This window comes from Ylistrum balloti, unplaced genomic scaffold, assembly GCF_031769215.1.
Source record: "Ylistrum balloti isolate Yb309-2 unplaced genomic scaffold, AGI_CSIRO_Ybal_v1 Utg370072, whole genome shotgun sequence".
Lineage (NCBI taxonomy): Eukaryota > Metazoa > Mollusca > Bivalvia > Pectinida > Pectinidae > Ylistrum > Ylistrum balloti.
In genome coordinates, this window is record NW_026782113.1 from 91,341 (window position 1) to 108,550 (window position 17,210).

Sequence of the window (17,210 nt, forward strand, 5' to 3'; positions counted from 1 at the left end):
GTGCTGTGGAAACTTTGCCCTACAGATCACGCCACCTCATAGACAACACAGGAAACATATTGTAACATATTGTTGATTCACTGAATCACATTTGGTATGTACATGAGCAGAAATAACGGTGCACACATTTTTAACACATGTACTCACGTCCCAATGTTGTAATAGTCTAAGCATACCTTCTATATAGATTAGCACATACACACACACCTCTCCTCTCTTCAATAACCTCTCCTCTCTTAACAATACACACCTCTCCTCTCTAGTCTAGTTACATAACACACACTCTCTAAAGTTAACACACACACACCTCTCCTCTCTAAAGTTAACACACACACCTCTCCTCTCTAAAGTTAACACACACACACCTCTCCTCTCTAAATAGTTACACAATACACACCCCTCTCCTCTCTCCTCTCTATAGTCTAGTTAACACACACACACCTCTCCTCTCTAAAGTTAACACACACACACCTCTCCTCTCTAAAGTTAACACACACACCCCTCTCCTCTCTATAGTCTAGTTAATACACACACCCCTCTCCTCTCTATAGTTTAGTTAATACACACACCCCTCTCCTCTCTATAGTCTAGTAAACACACATACCCCTCTCCTCTCTATAGTCTAGTTAATACACATACCCCTCTCCTCTCTATAGTCTAGTTAATACACACACCCCTCTCCTCTCTATAGTCTAGTTAATACACACACCCCTCTCCTCTCTATAGTCTAGTTAATACACACACCCCTCTCCTCTCTATAGTCTAGTTAATACACACACCCCTCTCCTCTCTATAGTCTAGTTAATACACACACCCCTCTCCTCTCTATAGTCTAGTTAATACACACACCCCTCTCCTCTCTATAGTCTAGTTAATACACACACCCCTCTCCTCTCTATAGTTAATACACACACCCCTCTCCTCTCTATAGTCTAGTTAATACACACACCCCTCTCCTCTCTATAGTCTAGTTAATACACATACCCCTCTCCTCTCTATAGGTTAATTAATACACATACCCCTCTCCTCTCTATAGTCTAGTTAATACACACACCCCTCTCCTCTCTATAGTCTAGTTAATACACACACCCCTCTCCTCTCTATAGTCTAGTTAATACACACACCATAGTCTAGTTAATACACACACCTCCTCTCCTCTCTATAGTCTAGTTAATACACACACCCCTCTCCTCTCTATAGTCTAGTTAATACACACACCCCTCTCCTCTCTATAGTCTAGTTAATACACACACCCCTCTCCTCTCTATAGTCTAGTTAATACACATACCCCTCTCCTCTCTATAGTCTAGTTAATACACACACCCCTCTCCTCTCTATAGTTTAGTTAATACACATACCCCTCTCCTCTCTATAGTTTAGTTAATACACATACCCCTCTCCTCTCTATAGTTTAGTTAATACACACACCCCTCTCCTCTCTATAGTTTAGTTAATACACACACCCCTCTCCTCTCTATAGTCTAGTAAACACACATACCCCTCTCCTCTCTATAATTAATTTAATACACACACCCCTCCCCTCTCTATAGTTTAGTTAATACACATACCCCTCTCCTCTCTATAGTTTAGTTAATACAATTAATCGGTACGTAAACATCTTGACGATCGCTTCACACCCATTTCCCCTACCTGTAAAAACATTCCATTTGTAAAGGAATGCTACCTCACTGTTTGTACAGTCTATTACGGGCAAAAAGAAGTCCGCGCTAAATATACCACAGGGGCAATATTTTAAATCTGTTTTTCAACCCGGTGATTTATCGACTGAAGAGGTCACACTATGGGCACTGAGTCACAGGTGAATGGATAACTCAAGTTTTCTTACGATATAAAGTATCCTTTTACATTCTTTTCTCGTGACCCAGCAATGTACGATGATCTTAGACGCTCTACACAAGTTGGTCATATATCTCCACAGCTCTCTCTCTCTCTCTCTCTCTCCCTCTCTCTCTCTCTCTCTCTCTCTCTCTCTCTCTCTCTCTCTCTCTCTCTCTCTCTCTCTCTCTCTCTCTCTCTCTCTCTCTCTCTCTCTCTCCTCTCTCTCTCCCCCTCTCTCTCTTTGTCTTAGATGATTAAAAAAATCACTAACGCTCCTTTTTGATCATCCACAGTTTCCGTCCGCTTCACCCCTCTGTCAGTACGGTAAGCTTGACAGGCAACGGGGCCAAGAATTAAGTAATCAATACACTACTTTTTGACAAAAATACACCTTCACATGAATCACAGAAAAAAACTTTTAATTCTTAAGTTTCAGGACAAACAGATCACGGATGTAAGACGTTTTTAAAGTCAATCATCTTACAGCTGTGTGCCACAATTATGAATTTATTATTCATAATTATATAACTGATACAATTAGGTAAAATAACATTATATTTTCAATATATGTAAACATATTCTAAGAATTCTTAGCGAACTAGTGTTTGAAATTTAAAATGTTTAAATTGCTTAAAGCCCCAATATACGTAACATTTACCAAAAATTCAGTGTAGAATCACACATAATTATTGAGATATTCTCTAAAATGTAGTTAAAATTAAGTTATTCAAACAATAGTTACCATGACTTTGTGCATAAAGTATTGATATATGAGCAGTTGAAACTCGCTATTTGTAAACACACCTCCATTTTAAACACGCCGCCATCGAAATTACGATTGTTGCCGAACGACGTCGGAAAGTTCATGACCTGATCTCGCGAGAGTTGAGGTTTCTACTTATAGAGGAAGCACATGCAGATATGTCTACGGTAATTTTTTGTTTACAAACATTGTTTGCGAAGTCTTGAGGTATTCCTGTGATAAACATTCAGTTTTTGGGAAATTATTAGAAGGAATAATTAGTTTAGAAACGATACGACGCACAATTATAACGTAAGAATTCAAAATTGGCCTGATGTATGATTGGAAAAAAAGAAAGCGACTGGTGAACGTCTGTACTGTGTCTGCCATGTTTACACACGCGGAATATGCGCATGCGCAATGTCATCGCTACGAGCGGTAATGTATGAATTATTGTGGGTCCCACATTGTTTATTTTCCGACTTTTTCAATTTGTATTTAAATAAAAAACAGTCAGTTTTATTTTCTTTAATTAAAAGAAAGTATCTGTTTTGTTACATATATTACGGGGAAAATAAGATAAAGTTTGTTTTTTATAGTGATTTTTACGTATATTGGGTCTTTAGTGGTTTTGTTACATAATATCATATATTGTTTCTTACCACAAAGGTGAAGGTATATATATCATAACCAAATCTTTTGTATAATCGCAGCACATGTCCAAATTCGATAATAGTCGTATTTTTGGTATTAAGATTGCTGGTAAAACATCGTGAGAGAAATAAGTCATCACTTACCAGCAGAAAACCCAATGTCTTTTCATTATGATCACCGAATCTTTCTGACTTGGCAAGCTTTTTTGGTAGGTCTTCCAATGGCTGCAGCTTTTGCAGAAAGCTATCGCCTGGTTTCATGGACAGCCACCAACCTGTTACAAAGACAATTATATGTGGCATTTTAATGACACAAGAAATCAGTATAACTGAGTTATTATGTTCTAATAAATTTATCATCAAACTATCATAAAACTGATGTGGAATTTTAATATTATGTTCTAATATATTTATCATCAAATTATCATAAAAGTGTATGAATGCAAACTGCTGTTCTCACGTATGTGGAATTTTAATGACACAAGAAATCAGTATAACTGAGTTATTATGTTCTAATATATTTATCATCAAACTATCATAAAAGTGTATGAATGCAAACTGCTGTTCTCACGTATGAATTTTAATTTCATTTATCCAGCTTTCAGAAATGTACGTAAAAAATAACGTGGAACGTTGAGCTTAAAATTTATGTATAAAATGCAAACATTTCTAATGGTTAAGCGTCTTTACAAGAAACATGGTCATGTGAGGTCGGGTATCAGGAGGGACAATATTAATGAATAAAAGTAAAGCAAAAACAGAAGACAGGAAAGAAAAAATACCACGTGTTGTAGTTCGGCTGTAGATCTATTTTGATCTATTCAATGTACTCTTTAGAATTAAACTTCGTTTGTTTTATATCAACTGCAAAATAAGTTTTTATAACTTAAATTGATCACTCGTTGAAACGGATGGAATTGCGAAAGGGTTTTTACTATAGCGGAAGCAGGAATGCCCGTGGGAAACCCACGTGGTCGGACAGATTACCCAATATCATACCGAAAATCGAACACCGGACCTCTAGGTGAAAGACGAGCGCGTTACCACTGCGCCACTCGACCACTCTATGCAATGCAATGTCCCCTGATTGTAGATATGGTAGAAAACACCTGACTCTGCAGGGACCTACTGGTTGTCGCCTTGCAGAGGCAGACAAATACAGCAGACAATGGGTCAGTTGTTATGACCCAGATTCAAGACAAGGCATTTGTTTCAATATGGGCTTAGTCTTATGTTTCACGTACACATATCCATGAAATCTCATCAAAATACATTTCAGATGATTTATAAGAATCATGAAAAAGATTCAAAGATCTATCAGTCTATCAGACATGTACACCTGGATTTCCATGTGCATACATCAAGTCATAAGTTATAACCATAACAAGAATTTTGGTAGGGACAGATCGGAGATGAAATGGCGGATGTGAGACGATATAAAATATTTGTTTATCAAAATATAGTATGGAAAGCAAAATATTCGTTTTTAGAAGAATTTGTTTCCTCTTACAAAATTTGGGTCATAGTGCATCAGTATCGTTGATGGTGGGATAGTCAAGTGTTTGTGTTATTGTAAATCTATGTAGTATTAAGGGCTGTCGTATTAGGGGCTGTAGTATTAGGGGCTGTCGTATTAGGGGCTGTCCCTAAATGTGTCATAACCGTATCTCTTTACTACCCAAATGCTAGAGGGAATTATCACATAAACATTTATATTTTTCTGTTTTTATCGTCTTGTGACAGCCAGGGTCACTTGAAGCTGGTCTCCTTGTAGTTATTGATGCCTGTCACATGCTATCCAGAGCAATTCAGTTGAAGTGTCTCTCAAAAGGACACAACCACGATAGTGCAGACCCGTTTGTTTTTCAATTTCCTGAGAAACACTAACCTCCACGGCTAGTGTCGAACCAAGCACCTCGGATCTTCACCCGGGCATACGTACCATGTAGACCAACGCCCCACGCTCATTTCTGAATAATTTCGAACCGGAATATAAGAGCACGACGCCAACATACGTAGTATGAACAGTTTAAAAAGGCAAATCGATCCTATATCTAATCTGCTTAAAATCAAGTATAGAGTCATCATAGCAGGATGTAGTTTATTACCCGATGTCCCCGCCGACAGATACTGACCTACACGTGATCAGTACGGATGACTTATGACGTATTTTTATTCAAGACCAATTTTTTAAAATTAAATTGATCAGTGTTTTTTTCAATTTTACCTAAAACATGACTAAGCAGTAGGCGGCAGTGTAATGTATTCATGTAATCTATTTCAAATATTCAGATTTATAAAATCTCATATTACGTCACCACTACATAGCAGTTATAATCTGTCATCGTTACAGTAGGAGAACACACCAGATTTAATCCAATGTTAATATCGTTGAATATAAGTAAATTTGTTTCAGAATGTGGGTGTTTCAAAATAATTGTTCAAATATTGACATGTCTATAAAACAACTCTTCATGCGTGAATAATTTCTTTTAGTGATAAAATACTTCGTAATTCTATCCGGGACATCGGTTGACATGTTTGATCTACGTCACTGGTTTCATAAATACAATATATATGTAATATTTGAACAACTTAATCAGTGTAACACACAGGTGCCTTTTTCGCTTGGTATTTTTTCTTGAGATCACCTTGAGACTTACTTACTTATAAATGGATTACGTATCGTTGATATACACGACAGAGATAATTGTCATGTTCACAAATTCCATGTTAAGAACTAATAACAAAGTCATGCCTCATTACCATGGCCGGTAACGGCGAGGGTTAATTTTAAGGCTGAATAAAACCACATTGGAGACACTGTAACCGAAATCACTCGATAAAAAGCCAATTCATGGGTATCCAAACTTAGTACTAGCTTTGTTACTGAAAAATGGGTTTAAAAGTTTCAAACCTCTGTCGGCAAGAATATTTCAAAATGTAACTATCATTTTCGAAGAGTGTTAAAATCAAAACCAATCACCAAAGATTTTCTACAGGCCAAGCGTTCCTTCTTATTTCGCTATAAATCAGGGACAAATTCTGCTGAAATAAATGCTGATTTGTTACTGATGGAAGGCTCGGCTTAATAAAATTCGAAGTACGATAAAAAGCTTGTGTAAAACGTGCATCATTTATAAAAGCAAACATAATTGCAAAATAAAAAAAGGAATATTCAGATTATATTCGATTCGGGCAAAATAACGAGAGTCAAGTATTGAATTAATAATGGAATTCAATCTGATACCGGCCTTGACCTTTCGACAATGTCGGTTGTAATAAAACATTTCATCGCAATGAACGTTTTCAAACAGCTGCTTCATCCCGAAGGAAACCAGAATAGAAGGAGATCCAATTAGAATTGACTCGAAGCAACTGCAGCAAATGAAGCAGGAATAAGAACGAAATGTTCCAAAACCTACTTGTACATAAAAATATTTGTACAACTAACAGGAAAAAATGTTTTTTTTACATTTGCGTTAGTTTGCTGAAAAAAATGGCGACGATTTTGAAGTAATAAAACTTCAAAGTAGCTTCAAAGTACACAATTATTACTCATATTGCTCTGTGTCAGTTAATCTTACCAACACCATGATTGTAAAGCCAATTGATGTGTATTTTGGTAGTAGATGAAGTTATAGAATATGACGTAAACTTGTTTTAAGCAATGCAATCCAACTTCCTGTCAAACAGTAATTAAAACACGTGTGATCGAGTTTAAAAACCAAGGAAGAAAATACCGTCATATTGACATAATGTTAACTTAAATACATATTCGACGGGCAAAATATGACCAAAAGAAAGGTTTACGAGGAAATTCTTGAACAAGTACAGGAAGAATAAGACCGGGTGTTCCGGAAGAGTAAGCGTATTCAGCTTCATCGGAGATGACCTACAGGAAAATCTTGGTCAATCCAAGCAAGTAATGTCATGTTGACAATTGAGAACAAGGTAAACACCAATTGAACCAATAGCCAAACTAACGAGCATAGAACATGTCCAGCTTTATATCGGACACGGAAAAGGAAGATTTCAATACAGGGTCGTTTAAAAGAGAACGTTTTCATTGCAATGGTTTATTCAGGCTTCAAACTGAGAAACACATGCATGACATATTTTTAAAAAGATGCCTTACCATCAAAGCAGTGCACGGGATAATTACAAAGGACTCCTCCATCAACATACAAATTTGTTTCACCGTTCACTGTGTAGGGCGTAGCCTTGAACATACCTAAAACGAACGAATATCAAATCGTCATCATGTGCATTTGAGAAAAAAACGCAGTACTTCCGGCAAAAACATGAACAAATATTTTTAAATGAATCAGATTCAATGTTATTATAAATGTAGATATTATCATATGTGGCAAGAAAGAATATGAAATGGAAAAAAAATCTGATTGAAATACTAACATATTTGTCTTTTCTGTGACTACCTGCTGTAGTCTATCCCTAATGAGTTGAGGCAGTAGACATTATGTCATTTATAAGTAAAACAAAACGTATATGTAAGCAGGGAATTCTAGGCTTGTTTCTTTAATGTGTGTTATTTAAAGCCAATTCTACCTAATATGGTAAATCATTTTCATAAATCAGCAGGTTCACTCGTTCTGTTCAGTTTTATTTCTGTGTTCACATATACTATAGTGTCATTTAGAATTCGCGATTCCTTTGACCTTTCCTGTCAAATGTTAAATATTGCAAGCATGGAGGAGTACCCATCAAGAACGTATCAAGAGTGCGCCAGTAGTCGTAAATGGGAAATATATGCATTCAAGCTGAACGTTACACAGTTTACAGGGCCAAGTGATATGTCTTCAGCTTGTTTGATTTATGCCCGTCATGCAATTTCAAATTCACAAATTAGTTACGTCGAACAGAACACCTGCTTCCGATTTATTTTACTGTTGGTACACGCTATTACACTAAGCTTTTTATGTCGCTACTGAAAAGGGCACGGGATAAACTTAAAATAACAAGAGATATTTTCCATTTTCACTTGCTTGGGGATTTATATTAACTAATCGATTTCGGGATTAGAATATTACTAAAGAGACCATGTTGGTATAATTTTTATCAAAATGTAATAATAATACAATGTTCATGTTTCTATAATGGACAATGGAATTCTTAAAATGAAACCCAAATGTAAATATTTTTAAAGAATTATTAAACTTTTTATATGCCTTCCTGTTCGTGTCTCGAAACATGACTGCAGACACAAAAAATATTAAATAATTTGTAAAAGAAAAAAGGAATTGCAATAATGATAATTTGAATACAGTAAGATTCCTGTACAGAATGCCTCAGAATCTGGGTATAGTTTTGGCAGTGTATCTGAAATCATGATAAAAGGAAACAGTAAGCCTTAAATTGCTGAATTTTGTATGGTTGGATTAGTGCTGAAAAATGAAATTTAAGAATTACCCGGTATCGACATCGACATGCGCACGGCTAACCGTATAGGCATATCCGGTGTAGTTTTTGGGTGACAATACTCCTCTGTCATATGATTTAGATTTGTCACCACAACACATAGCTCCTTATTGAATCTTTTATCACGATAAAGCTGAAAAAGATGAACACATCTTAGAATGAGAAACTAGGAAATGTCTGCCAGACATGAAATTATCTAATTTAAGGCATGTTGAGGCGTTTTAGATTTAACATTAAAAAATTGTAAACTCCATTAGTTGTGAAAAAAATCAATAAAGCACTTTACTTGGTTCACTTTTAACGCCGTCAAGAGATCAAGCATCTATACACGGTAAAGTTCAGAAAAAAAAAACATGGATAAATTTAAGAAACTGGGGTTTCCTGTGTGATACATACAATACTTTGTTTTCATAATGCCAGTAACCTTGACCTTTTATCTCTGAAATTGAACGATATTTAAGGTAATGAAACATATAAAATAAGAATATTAGATATAAAACCTACCTCCCCGAAAGTTATATCTGGATCGTTAGTTTTCTTCTTCATTACAGTACCAAACCACTCATAGATTCGGTTTCCTGGGTTCCAGCCATAACCGCTTACCAAGTTAGGTAACAGACTTAAATACCCAAAAGATGCGTCTGAAAATTGGAAATCATACTTGTACGATTCATCAATAAAAAACGGAAATAAACATGAGTTACAACAATGTTGTAGATAAAAGCTGTAACGATGACACGGTAAGGTCATTACATAAAACACTTCAAAAAGCTTCAATTCCAACCAACAATGCGGAGGCGTAGAACAGTTGTCTCGGATCTATCAAAAACTGTGTTTTGTTTCTTTGGTGCAAAAACTTCTTCAAGAAGGAAATATTTAATAATTGTGTAAAATGTCAAATTGTTGCTATAACCAGGAAACACAAAATATTTCTTATCATATAAGGCGAAAACCGGAAGTCAAAGAACTGCCGGAAATTCGTGAAATAGACACTAACATTTTGATGACTTTGGAGACAAGTATGTAATTTTTTATCATGTAGGACTGAACGAAAGCTGTTGAAATTGCCGTTTTTATTTCTGAATCAACCAGAGCACAACGTTGATGTCAATGATGTCAGAAATGTCTATATACATAAAAGCCTTCAAAGTATCTGTTACAACGAGGACGAAAACTACTTTTCATTGGTCTATCACATTACAATATTCTTGGAATGAATTCATCAGTTATCAGAAGACGTTAAAATCGTTTGAAATATAGTTTTTTTGTCAGATAATTTGTTCCATATTGAACATGAAGCATAAACAACAAAGTTTGAGATGCTTATATGCAGTAGATTTCATAACCTATAACACTTCCCGTCTTTTTCACGAATTCTTCATCTTCATCTACACAGAACTAACCCCGAACTACGTCCACCATGGGTAACGTTAAATATATAGAACAAATTTGTACATAAAACAACAAACCAGGATTTCCTAATTGCTTCAATTTTGCGTTCGTCATCAGATTGCGATGTAACATTAACCGAACTACTAGGCGATGTTTAAGACATGTTTGTGACTCCTATGAGAGCCCTAATGTTTACTGAAGTACGAGGATACACGAGTAAATATCCTTTTACACACATTAAACAACCTTGTGCACTAGGAGTTTCCTGATGTAACAGTTAATACTAACAGTACGTTGCCATGGATTTCTAAACAGTATTTATTCCTTTGTTGTGTGGTTTACATTTCTCTAAAACTTATATGATCATGTACGCGAATTTGCACTGTACCTTACATCAATATTTAGATGCAGTCTTTTGATGAAAGGAATGAGATGAAATAATTTTATTGGAAACTATTCGTTTTCGTCGTGGGATGCGATGTGTTTAGCGCACCTCCGTATATCTGGAGGTTTCATTATCAATGCCCCTGTTCACTTTTGGAGGGCGTGACATTAAATAGATCTGACCAGAATTAGCATGGCGATGGTCGATAATGCTTGATCACATTTTCAAAAAATCCGTTTGATTTTTTTCTACGATTTTGAAGATTTTCTTGAATAAATACTGTAAAACAGTTTTATGACGCCATCTGATCCCCTTACACAGCAAACTTAAGTATGATTATGAACTGTTAACTTTCCATATTTATATTTTTATAGAATTTTCTACAGTGCATGACAGTTCATAACCGATTGATTTATACAGCAAGATGGTTACGTAACAACGACAGATTTAATTTCTGTGCAGGATATCCTTAGAATTGTTCAGGCTTGTTTGTATGGTTAACGACCCTCTTGTGTCACATTCTAATTGTCTTATAATCAGTTATTTTGAAATCTTGCCATCAACTGTGATAACAACGGAAACAATTTTGTTTCATTCTAATGGCAAATTATTTACTTTAGTTTTTTAGATATTAGATTGAAAAAAAATACATTAATAGAATATTGTTGATAATCCCACTTGAAGTGAAAACGATATATGTGTGGGAGACACAAGTGTTGGGAGACCACCCACGTTGTCAGATATGTGATCTATATCACCTTCACACGAGATCCTTCCCACTGATACTGCAGGTTTAAATTCGGCCATTCAATCACAACTGAATGAGTGCCCCATGTCTCTAGAACTCTGAATAAATCACACCTGTATATTTCATGGCATTTAAGTAATTTTCTAACAAAATCTTTCAGCTGAGAATTCCGAGTTATAAAACATCAAAACTCAATACGTAATTACAATATTAAGCTATATATTAAAGTGATGTTAATGTGAAATTCAATTCTAATCAAACTTGACAGGTAGAAATAGGTTCAGTGTGTATTAATGTGACATTAACGAGGCATATAAGATGTGACAATACCTAGGAAATAGTGAGAAAGGTCTTGGCTCAAGAATTCTTCTATTTCATAAGAATTGTATCCGACGGCAAGCAGAGCCGCTGTCATGGCGCCTGCACTAGCTCCAGCCAAACGTTTGATTTTTGGGAAGACTCCTATCTCTTCAAGGACCTGCAGAAAACATGTCAACAATGATAATTCACTTTCTACACCACTGAAAAAAAACCATACAAAACTTAATTATCCTTGAAAATAAGATTTTATCCCTAAAACACATAATATTGACTTTTCCGTTTTCGTGTTAATGTTTTTTGTAATGAGTTATAATTCATTTAATTATTCAACCTATTTCACAATTTCGTGGTTTTATTAAATATACCACCCAGAAATATATATACTGTGATCTCGTTCACTTGCCGAATAGTTTACACAGAAAATTGATTTAAGACCATTTTTTAGAATATTTTGATGTACACAGTGGTGGAATTAGGTAAAAATTCCTTTAAGTGACTTATGAAAAGGATGTAGTCTGTAAATTAAAAAAAAATGAAATCATTTCAAGTTTCCAAAAACGTAACAAAATATACTATTGAATTGAATCATATGATGGCACAGCTCGGAAAATATTCATGTGCTTGAAATTCTTCCAATTTTACTGAGCTTCTGTTTCATAGGAAATCAAAACGAAATTCAACTATTGTTGATAAAATATCAAAACAAAAATTGATGACAAACATGAAATCATTATAAGAAAACAATACATTTGCGTCATTCATTTAATGACCTCATGAAGTTGTGACGTGATAATTATATCACCCCCTGATAGCATATCTAACTCCGAAGTACATAACCAACTCCTCATATCATACCCAACTCCTCATAACACACCAAACTCCTGATAACATACCCAACTCCTCATAACACACCAAACTCCTGATAACATACCCAACTCCTCATAACACATCAAACTCCTGATAACATACCCAACTCCTGATAACATACCCAACTCCTGATAACATACCCAACTCCTCATAACATACTCAACTCCTCATATCATACCAAACTCCTCATAACATACCCAACTCCTGATAACATACCCAACTCCTGATAACATACCCAACTCCTGATAACATACCCAACTCCTCATAACATACCCAACTCCTGCTAACATACCCAACTCCTCATATCATACCCAACTACTGATAACATACCCAACTCCTGATAACATACCCAACTCTTGATAACATACCCAACTCCTCATAGCATACCCAACTCCTGATAACATACCAAACTCCTGCTAACATACCCAACTCCTGATAACATACCCAACTCCTGATAACATACCCAACTCCTCATAACACACCAAACTCCTGATAACATACCCAACTCCTGATAACATACCCAACTCCTTATAACATACCCAACTCCTGATAACATACCAAACTCCTGATAACATACCCAACTCCTGATAACATACCCAACTCCTGATAACATACCCAACTCCTGATAACATACCCAACTCCTCATAACATACCCAACTCCTCATAACATACCCAACTCCTCATAACATACCTAACTCCTGATAACATACCAAACTCCTGATAACATACCCAACTCCTGATAACATTACCCAAATCCTCATAACATACCCAAATCCTCATAACATACCCAATTTCACTTTTTAAAAACTTGATGGTACGTATCCGCCACCGTACAATCGTTTCCATTTCTGATGTAACCAACCGTGTAACATTTCATGTCCGCATGAATCGAGGGCGCGGATATTTTTTTTTTTTTTGTATTTACATATATTTATATATATATGATTATGGTCAGATAAGTTAACTCAATAATAGCCGCTATTCCAGAACTATGTAAGTGACTGTTCGACACGTGGCAGTAGTTTAGATAGTACATCAGGCACAGATAAATGTCATCTGAAAGTTTAAAAGTAGTGTAAATGTGTCATGTGATAATATGTGATATGTTTTTCCCTAATGTGACGTGATGGTGAAAGAACATCAGTCGATTGGTGATAGAAATAACTGTGGTTGACAATTTCTGCCCTTCAGAATTTTTTAGTTATAGTAAACACTTTACCAAAACGTTGCATCAATTCATATTAAGCGATGCACATGAAAACTAACAAATTGTACATTAACTTTTACAACAACTGCGAGACTATTTCTGACTAACCCTCACAGCCCCACAGTACGCCAAACCATTTCTTTCACGCCCTTGACTTCCCTCACAGCCCTACAGTACGCCAAACCATTGCTTCCACGGCCCTGTCTTACACTCACAGCCCCACAGTACGCCAAACCATTGTTTCCGCCGCCCCTGACTTACCCTCACAGCCCCACAGTACGCCAAACCATTGTTTCCGCCGCCCCTGTCTTACCCTCACAGCCCCACAGTACGCCAAACCATTGTTTCCGCCGCCCCTGACTTACCCTCACAGCCCCACAGTACGCCAAGCCCTTGTTTCCGCCGCCCTCAAAAACCAAGTTCTCAAACGGATACTCATGGTCCTGAATATCCACTTTCATGGCAGTAACTTCTAAGTCGTTCAGAATGGATGGCATTTTCTGGTACTGCTTTCTTTTGTTGACTGCAATGGAGAAATCAAAATCACAATCTAAAACAGAAAATTATATTTTTTCCTGTTTACGTTAATAGATTCATGATATTGTTTCTAAGTCAAACACGTGGTCTCCTGAAATGCTAACTGCTAACCTGAAGTAAATTGATTAAATCGATTCTACAGCTAACACGTGGTCTTCTGAAATGCTAACTGCTAACCTGAAGTAAATTGATTAAATCGATTCTACAGCTAACACGTGGTCTTCTGAAATGCTAACTGCTAACCTGAAGTAAATGTATTAAATCGATTCTACAGCTAACACATGGTCTTCTGAAATGCTAACTGCTAACCTGAAGTAAATGTATTAAATCGATACTACAGCTAACACGTTGTCTTCTGAAATGCTAACAGCTAACCTGAAGTAAATGTATTAAATCGATTCTACAGCTAACACGTGGTCTTCTGAAATGCTAACTGCTAACCTGATTGATTATATCGATTCTACAGTTTACGATGTTTACAACACGAATATAGATGTGTAAAACATTTTTTTATCTGCGAAAGAATACTACCTACAATATCACATATAGCATACTTCACTGTATACTGAGTTAACAGGCTAATGTTGAGGATATACAATCACACTTGACATGATATACCAGATATGACCAAATACCAATGTCCTTTACGAAAAAGCACAGTGGAATGTTCAAACTCGCCAGTTTTATGAGAAAACCCAAACAAATTTGGGAAGGAGGTCAGTTTCTCTTTGTCTACTTATTTCTTGTCTATATAAATTATGTCGTCACTACATTATATAAAATATTATTTTTGTATCATCATCAATTTTACATCCACATAGAAAGTGACTAACACATTTGTATCTATCACGGGAAAGTTGGTTTCTAAACATTGACACCAAAAATATACAATCTTCATTCACGTGTTGATGACGACATAAAAAGAGCTGTCCGAAGAGAGACGAATCAAAATAATCAAAGAGTGCGTTAACAGTGGTGTGAAATGTTAACAGTGGTGTGAAATGTTAACAGTGGTGTGAAATGTCCGTTAACAGTGGTGTGAAATGTTAACAGTGGTGTGAAATGTCCGTTAACAGTGGTGTGAAATGTTAACAGTGGTGTGAAATGTTAACAGTGGTGTGAAATGTCCGTTAACAGTGGTGTGAAATGTCCGTTATATATCAAATTCGAGATTTCACATTTTTTTTACATTATCAAGAAAATCTTTGAAAAAGAAGAAGAAAATAAACCAAGTGTGAAAAATACATCAGGATTAAACAATATATATATGTGACTAAATATAACGTATATTTCTGCATATTTTACACAAAGGTTTATTTATTTATTTATTTACTTATTTATTGTAGAAAAGATCCTGTCAGCTGTGATAAAGTGGTATGTTGTCACTTAATAGTAAACAGACAGGACAATAAGGAGTTTTATCACAAACATGGGATAGTACAGTAAAATAAATGTACACAAAAAACAAATAACAGTGAAACATTGCATTTTATGTTCAAAACAGTCCATCAACCCAGAGGTCATTGCGGTAAAGATATGGTGGATAAATAAGTAAAAAAAAACAACATCAAACAAACGAAAAACGTGAAGGCCGACGCCAAAACACTCACACCTACAGTTTAAAACAGGAAGTAACCATGGTAAGGTAGGAATATCAAAGATACAAGAGAATTAGGTTTAAAACATTTTAAGAGACGTGTCAAATCTCTGCATATCCATCAAAAAAACAAAAACAAAAACAAAAAAACAAAAAACAAACGATTCCTTGTTAAGCTTGTAAAACACAATGCAGTTTTATACCGGTGCAGCACAGTTCTGTTGTGTATACAAAAAGGCACGAGAGAGCCTGCAGCTGTGAGGTACATATCGTGTAATACTACACATGTGTGTCTTCACAGGCATACGTGTCCGACAAAGAATGATTCATTAATATCAGTTGTAATCCACCATGGTTTTAACTCTTTGATTTACATATGTACTGTGAAATCGTTAATTTTCGTGGGGGAATTATTTTCGTTTTGAATTGCTAGCTACTCTAAATCCACGAATTTTATATGTCCAAGAAATGATACACAGATATAGTTTAACATCGATTATACTACTAGTATATTTTGTGAGCAAAATTTATCCACGAAATTAAGGGTCAACGAAAATGTGTATTTTTAGAAAACCTCAAAGTTTGAGCCCCACGAAAATATCTGATTATACAGTAGAAAACAGACATTCCCCTTTTACAACCATAATGCCCGTGTTAGCTAACTCCATGAGAAAAATGTCATCAACATCGGTTTAAGTACAATCCTAGCCTCTCTACAATGTTGTAGCTTGTCGAGTTCCTTCCAGATCGATTCAGATCGATGGACACTTATCATATTTCTGAAGATCTTTCTATTGATATAAATATTTCTACATAGGAAATATATTGGGGTTTTGATTTACGACCTGGAACAGCTTTGGAAAATGAACAGTTGCATTTATAAAAAAAAATATTCCCGGTGTAGTATCTGCTTTGACGATATTTTCAAAATAACAAACAATTTTTTCATTGACTAAGAATTTCCACATCTAATCTAGTCCTTTGACTTTCTGTATTTATATAAAAAAAATAATGAAAACCCACATTGAAAAAAATAAACTTCAGCGCTTGTATCATTCGGAATAATTCATTTGTGTTTCAATCAAATTTTGAAATATGATTAAAATAGTGAAACAGTTACCTGTATTTATTTCTGTATAAGAGGTTATTATGTATAACCCTTTACTTTGATGAAAGGCGTGTAATCAAGATATTCAGCAATTTTGTTTACATTTTCGGGATTTACATGACACTTATTAATAGACTGATAAATCACGTGATTTTCAGATCAATACATTCTAAAAATATCAGTTTGTCATAGACTTCTATTTTCTTTACGATGACGAATATATTTCATTGGAACTGTTTAATCAATATTTCATAATTAACGCATAATTTGTGAAAGCCTTACAAGGTATTGATCACCATTACAGCATTCCAAAGAGATCACTCAAATGTGAAGTCACAAAAAAAAAAAAAAAAAAAACAAGGACATATTTCTATG

The 17,210-nt window shown here is 35.4% G+C and overlaps 1 protein-coding gene across 3 annotated transcripts in view; it reads right to left on the bottom strand.

Annotated features, from left to right (window-relative positions):
* LOC132549645 (uncharacterized) overlaps nucleotides 1-17,210 on the bottom strand; it is a 50,338-nt gene that overhangs the window by 12,443 nt on the left and 20,685 nt on the right. For all 3 annotated transcript variants that reach the window (XM_060213598.1, XM_060213597.1, XM_060213599.1), the window contains 6 exons: nucleotides 13,959-14,116; nucleotides 11,529-11,676; nucleotides 9,178-9,314; nucleotides 8,665-8,806; nucleotides 7,373-7,468; nucleotides 3,379-3,509 (listed from right to left, as the gene is read on the bottom strand). In XM_060213598.1, coding sequence (XP_060069581.1) covers nucleotides 3,379-3,509; nucleotides 7,373-7,468; nucleotides 8,665-8,806; nucleotides 9,178-9,314; nucleotides 11,529-11,676; nucleotides 13,959-14,116 — 812 coding nt within the window. The remainder of the gene's footprint in view (nucleotides 1-3,378; nucleotides 3,510-7,372; nucleotides 7,469-8,664; nucleotides 8,807-9,177; nucleotides 9,315-11,528; nucleotides 11,677-13,958; nucleotides 14,117-17,210) is intronic.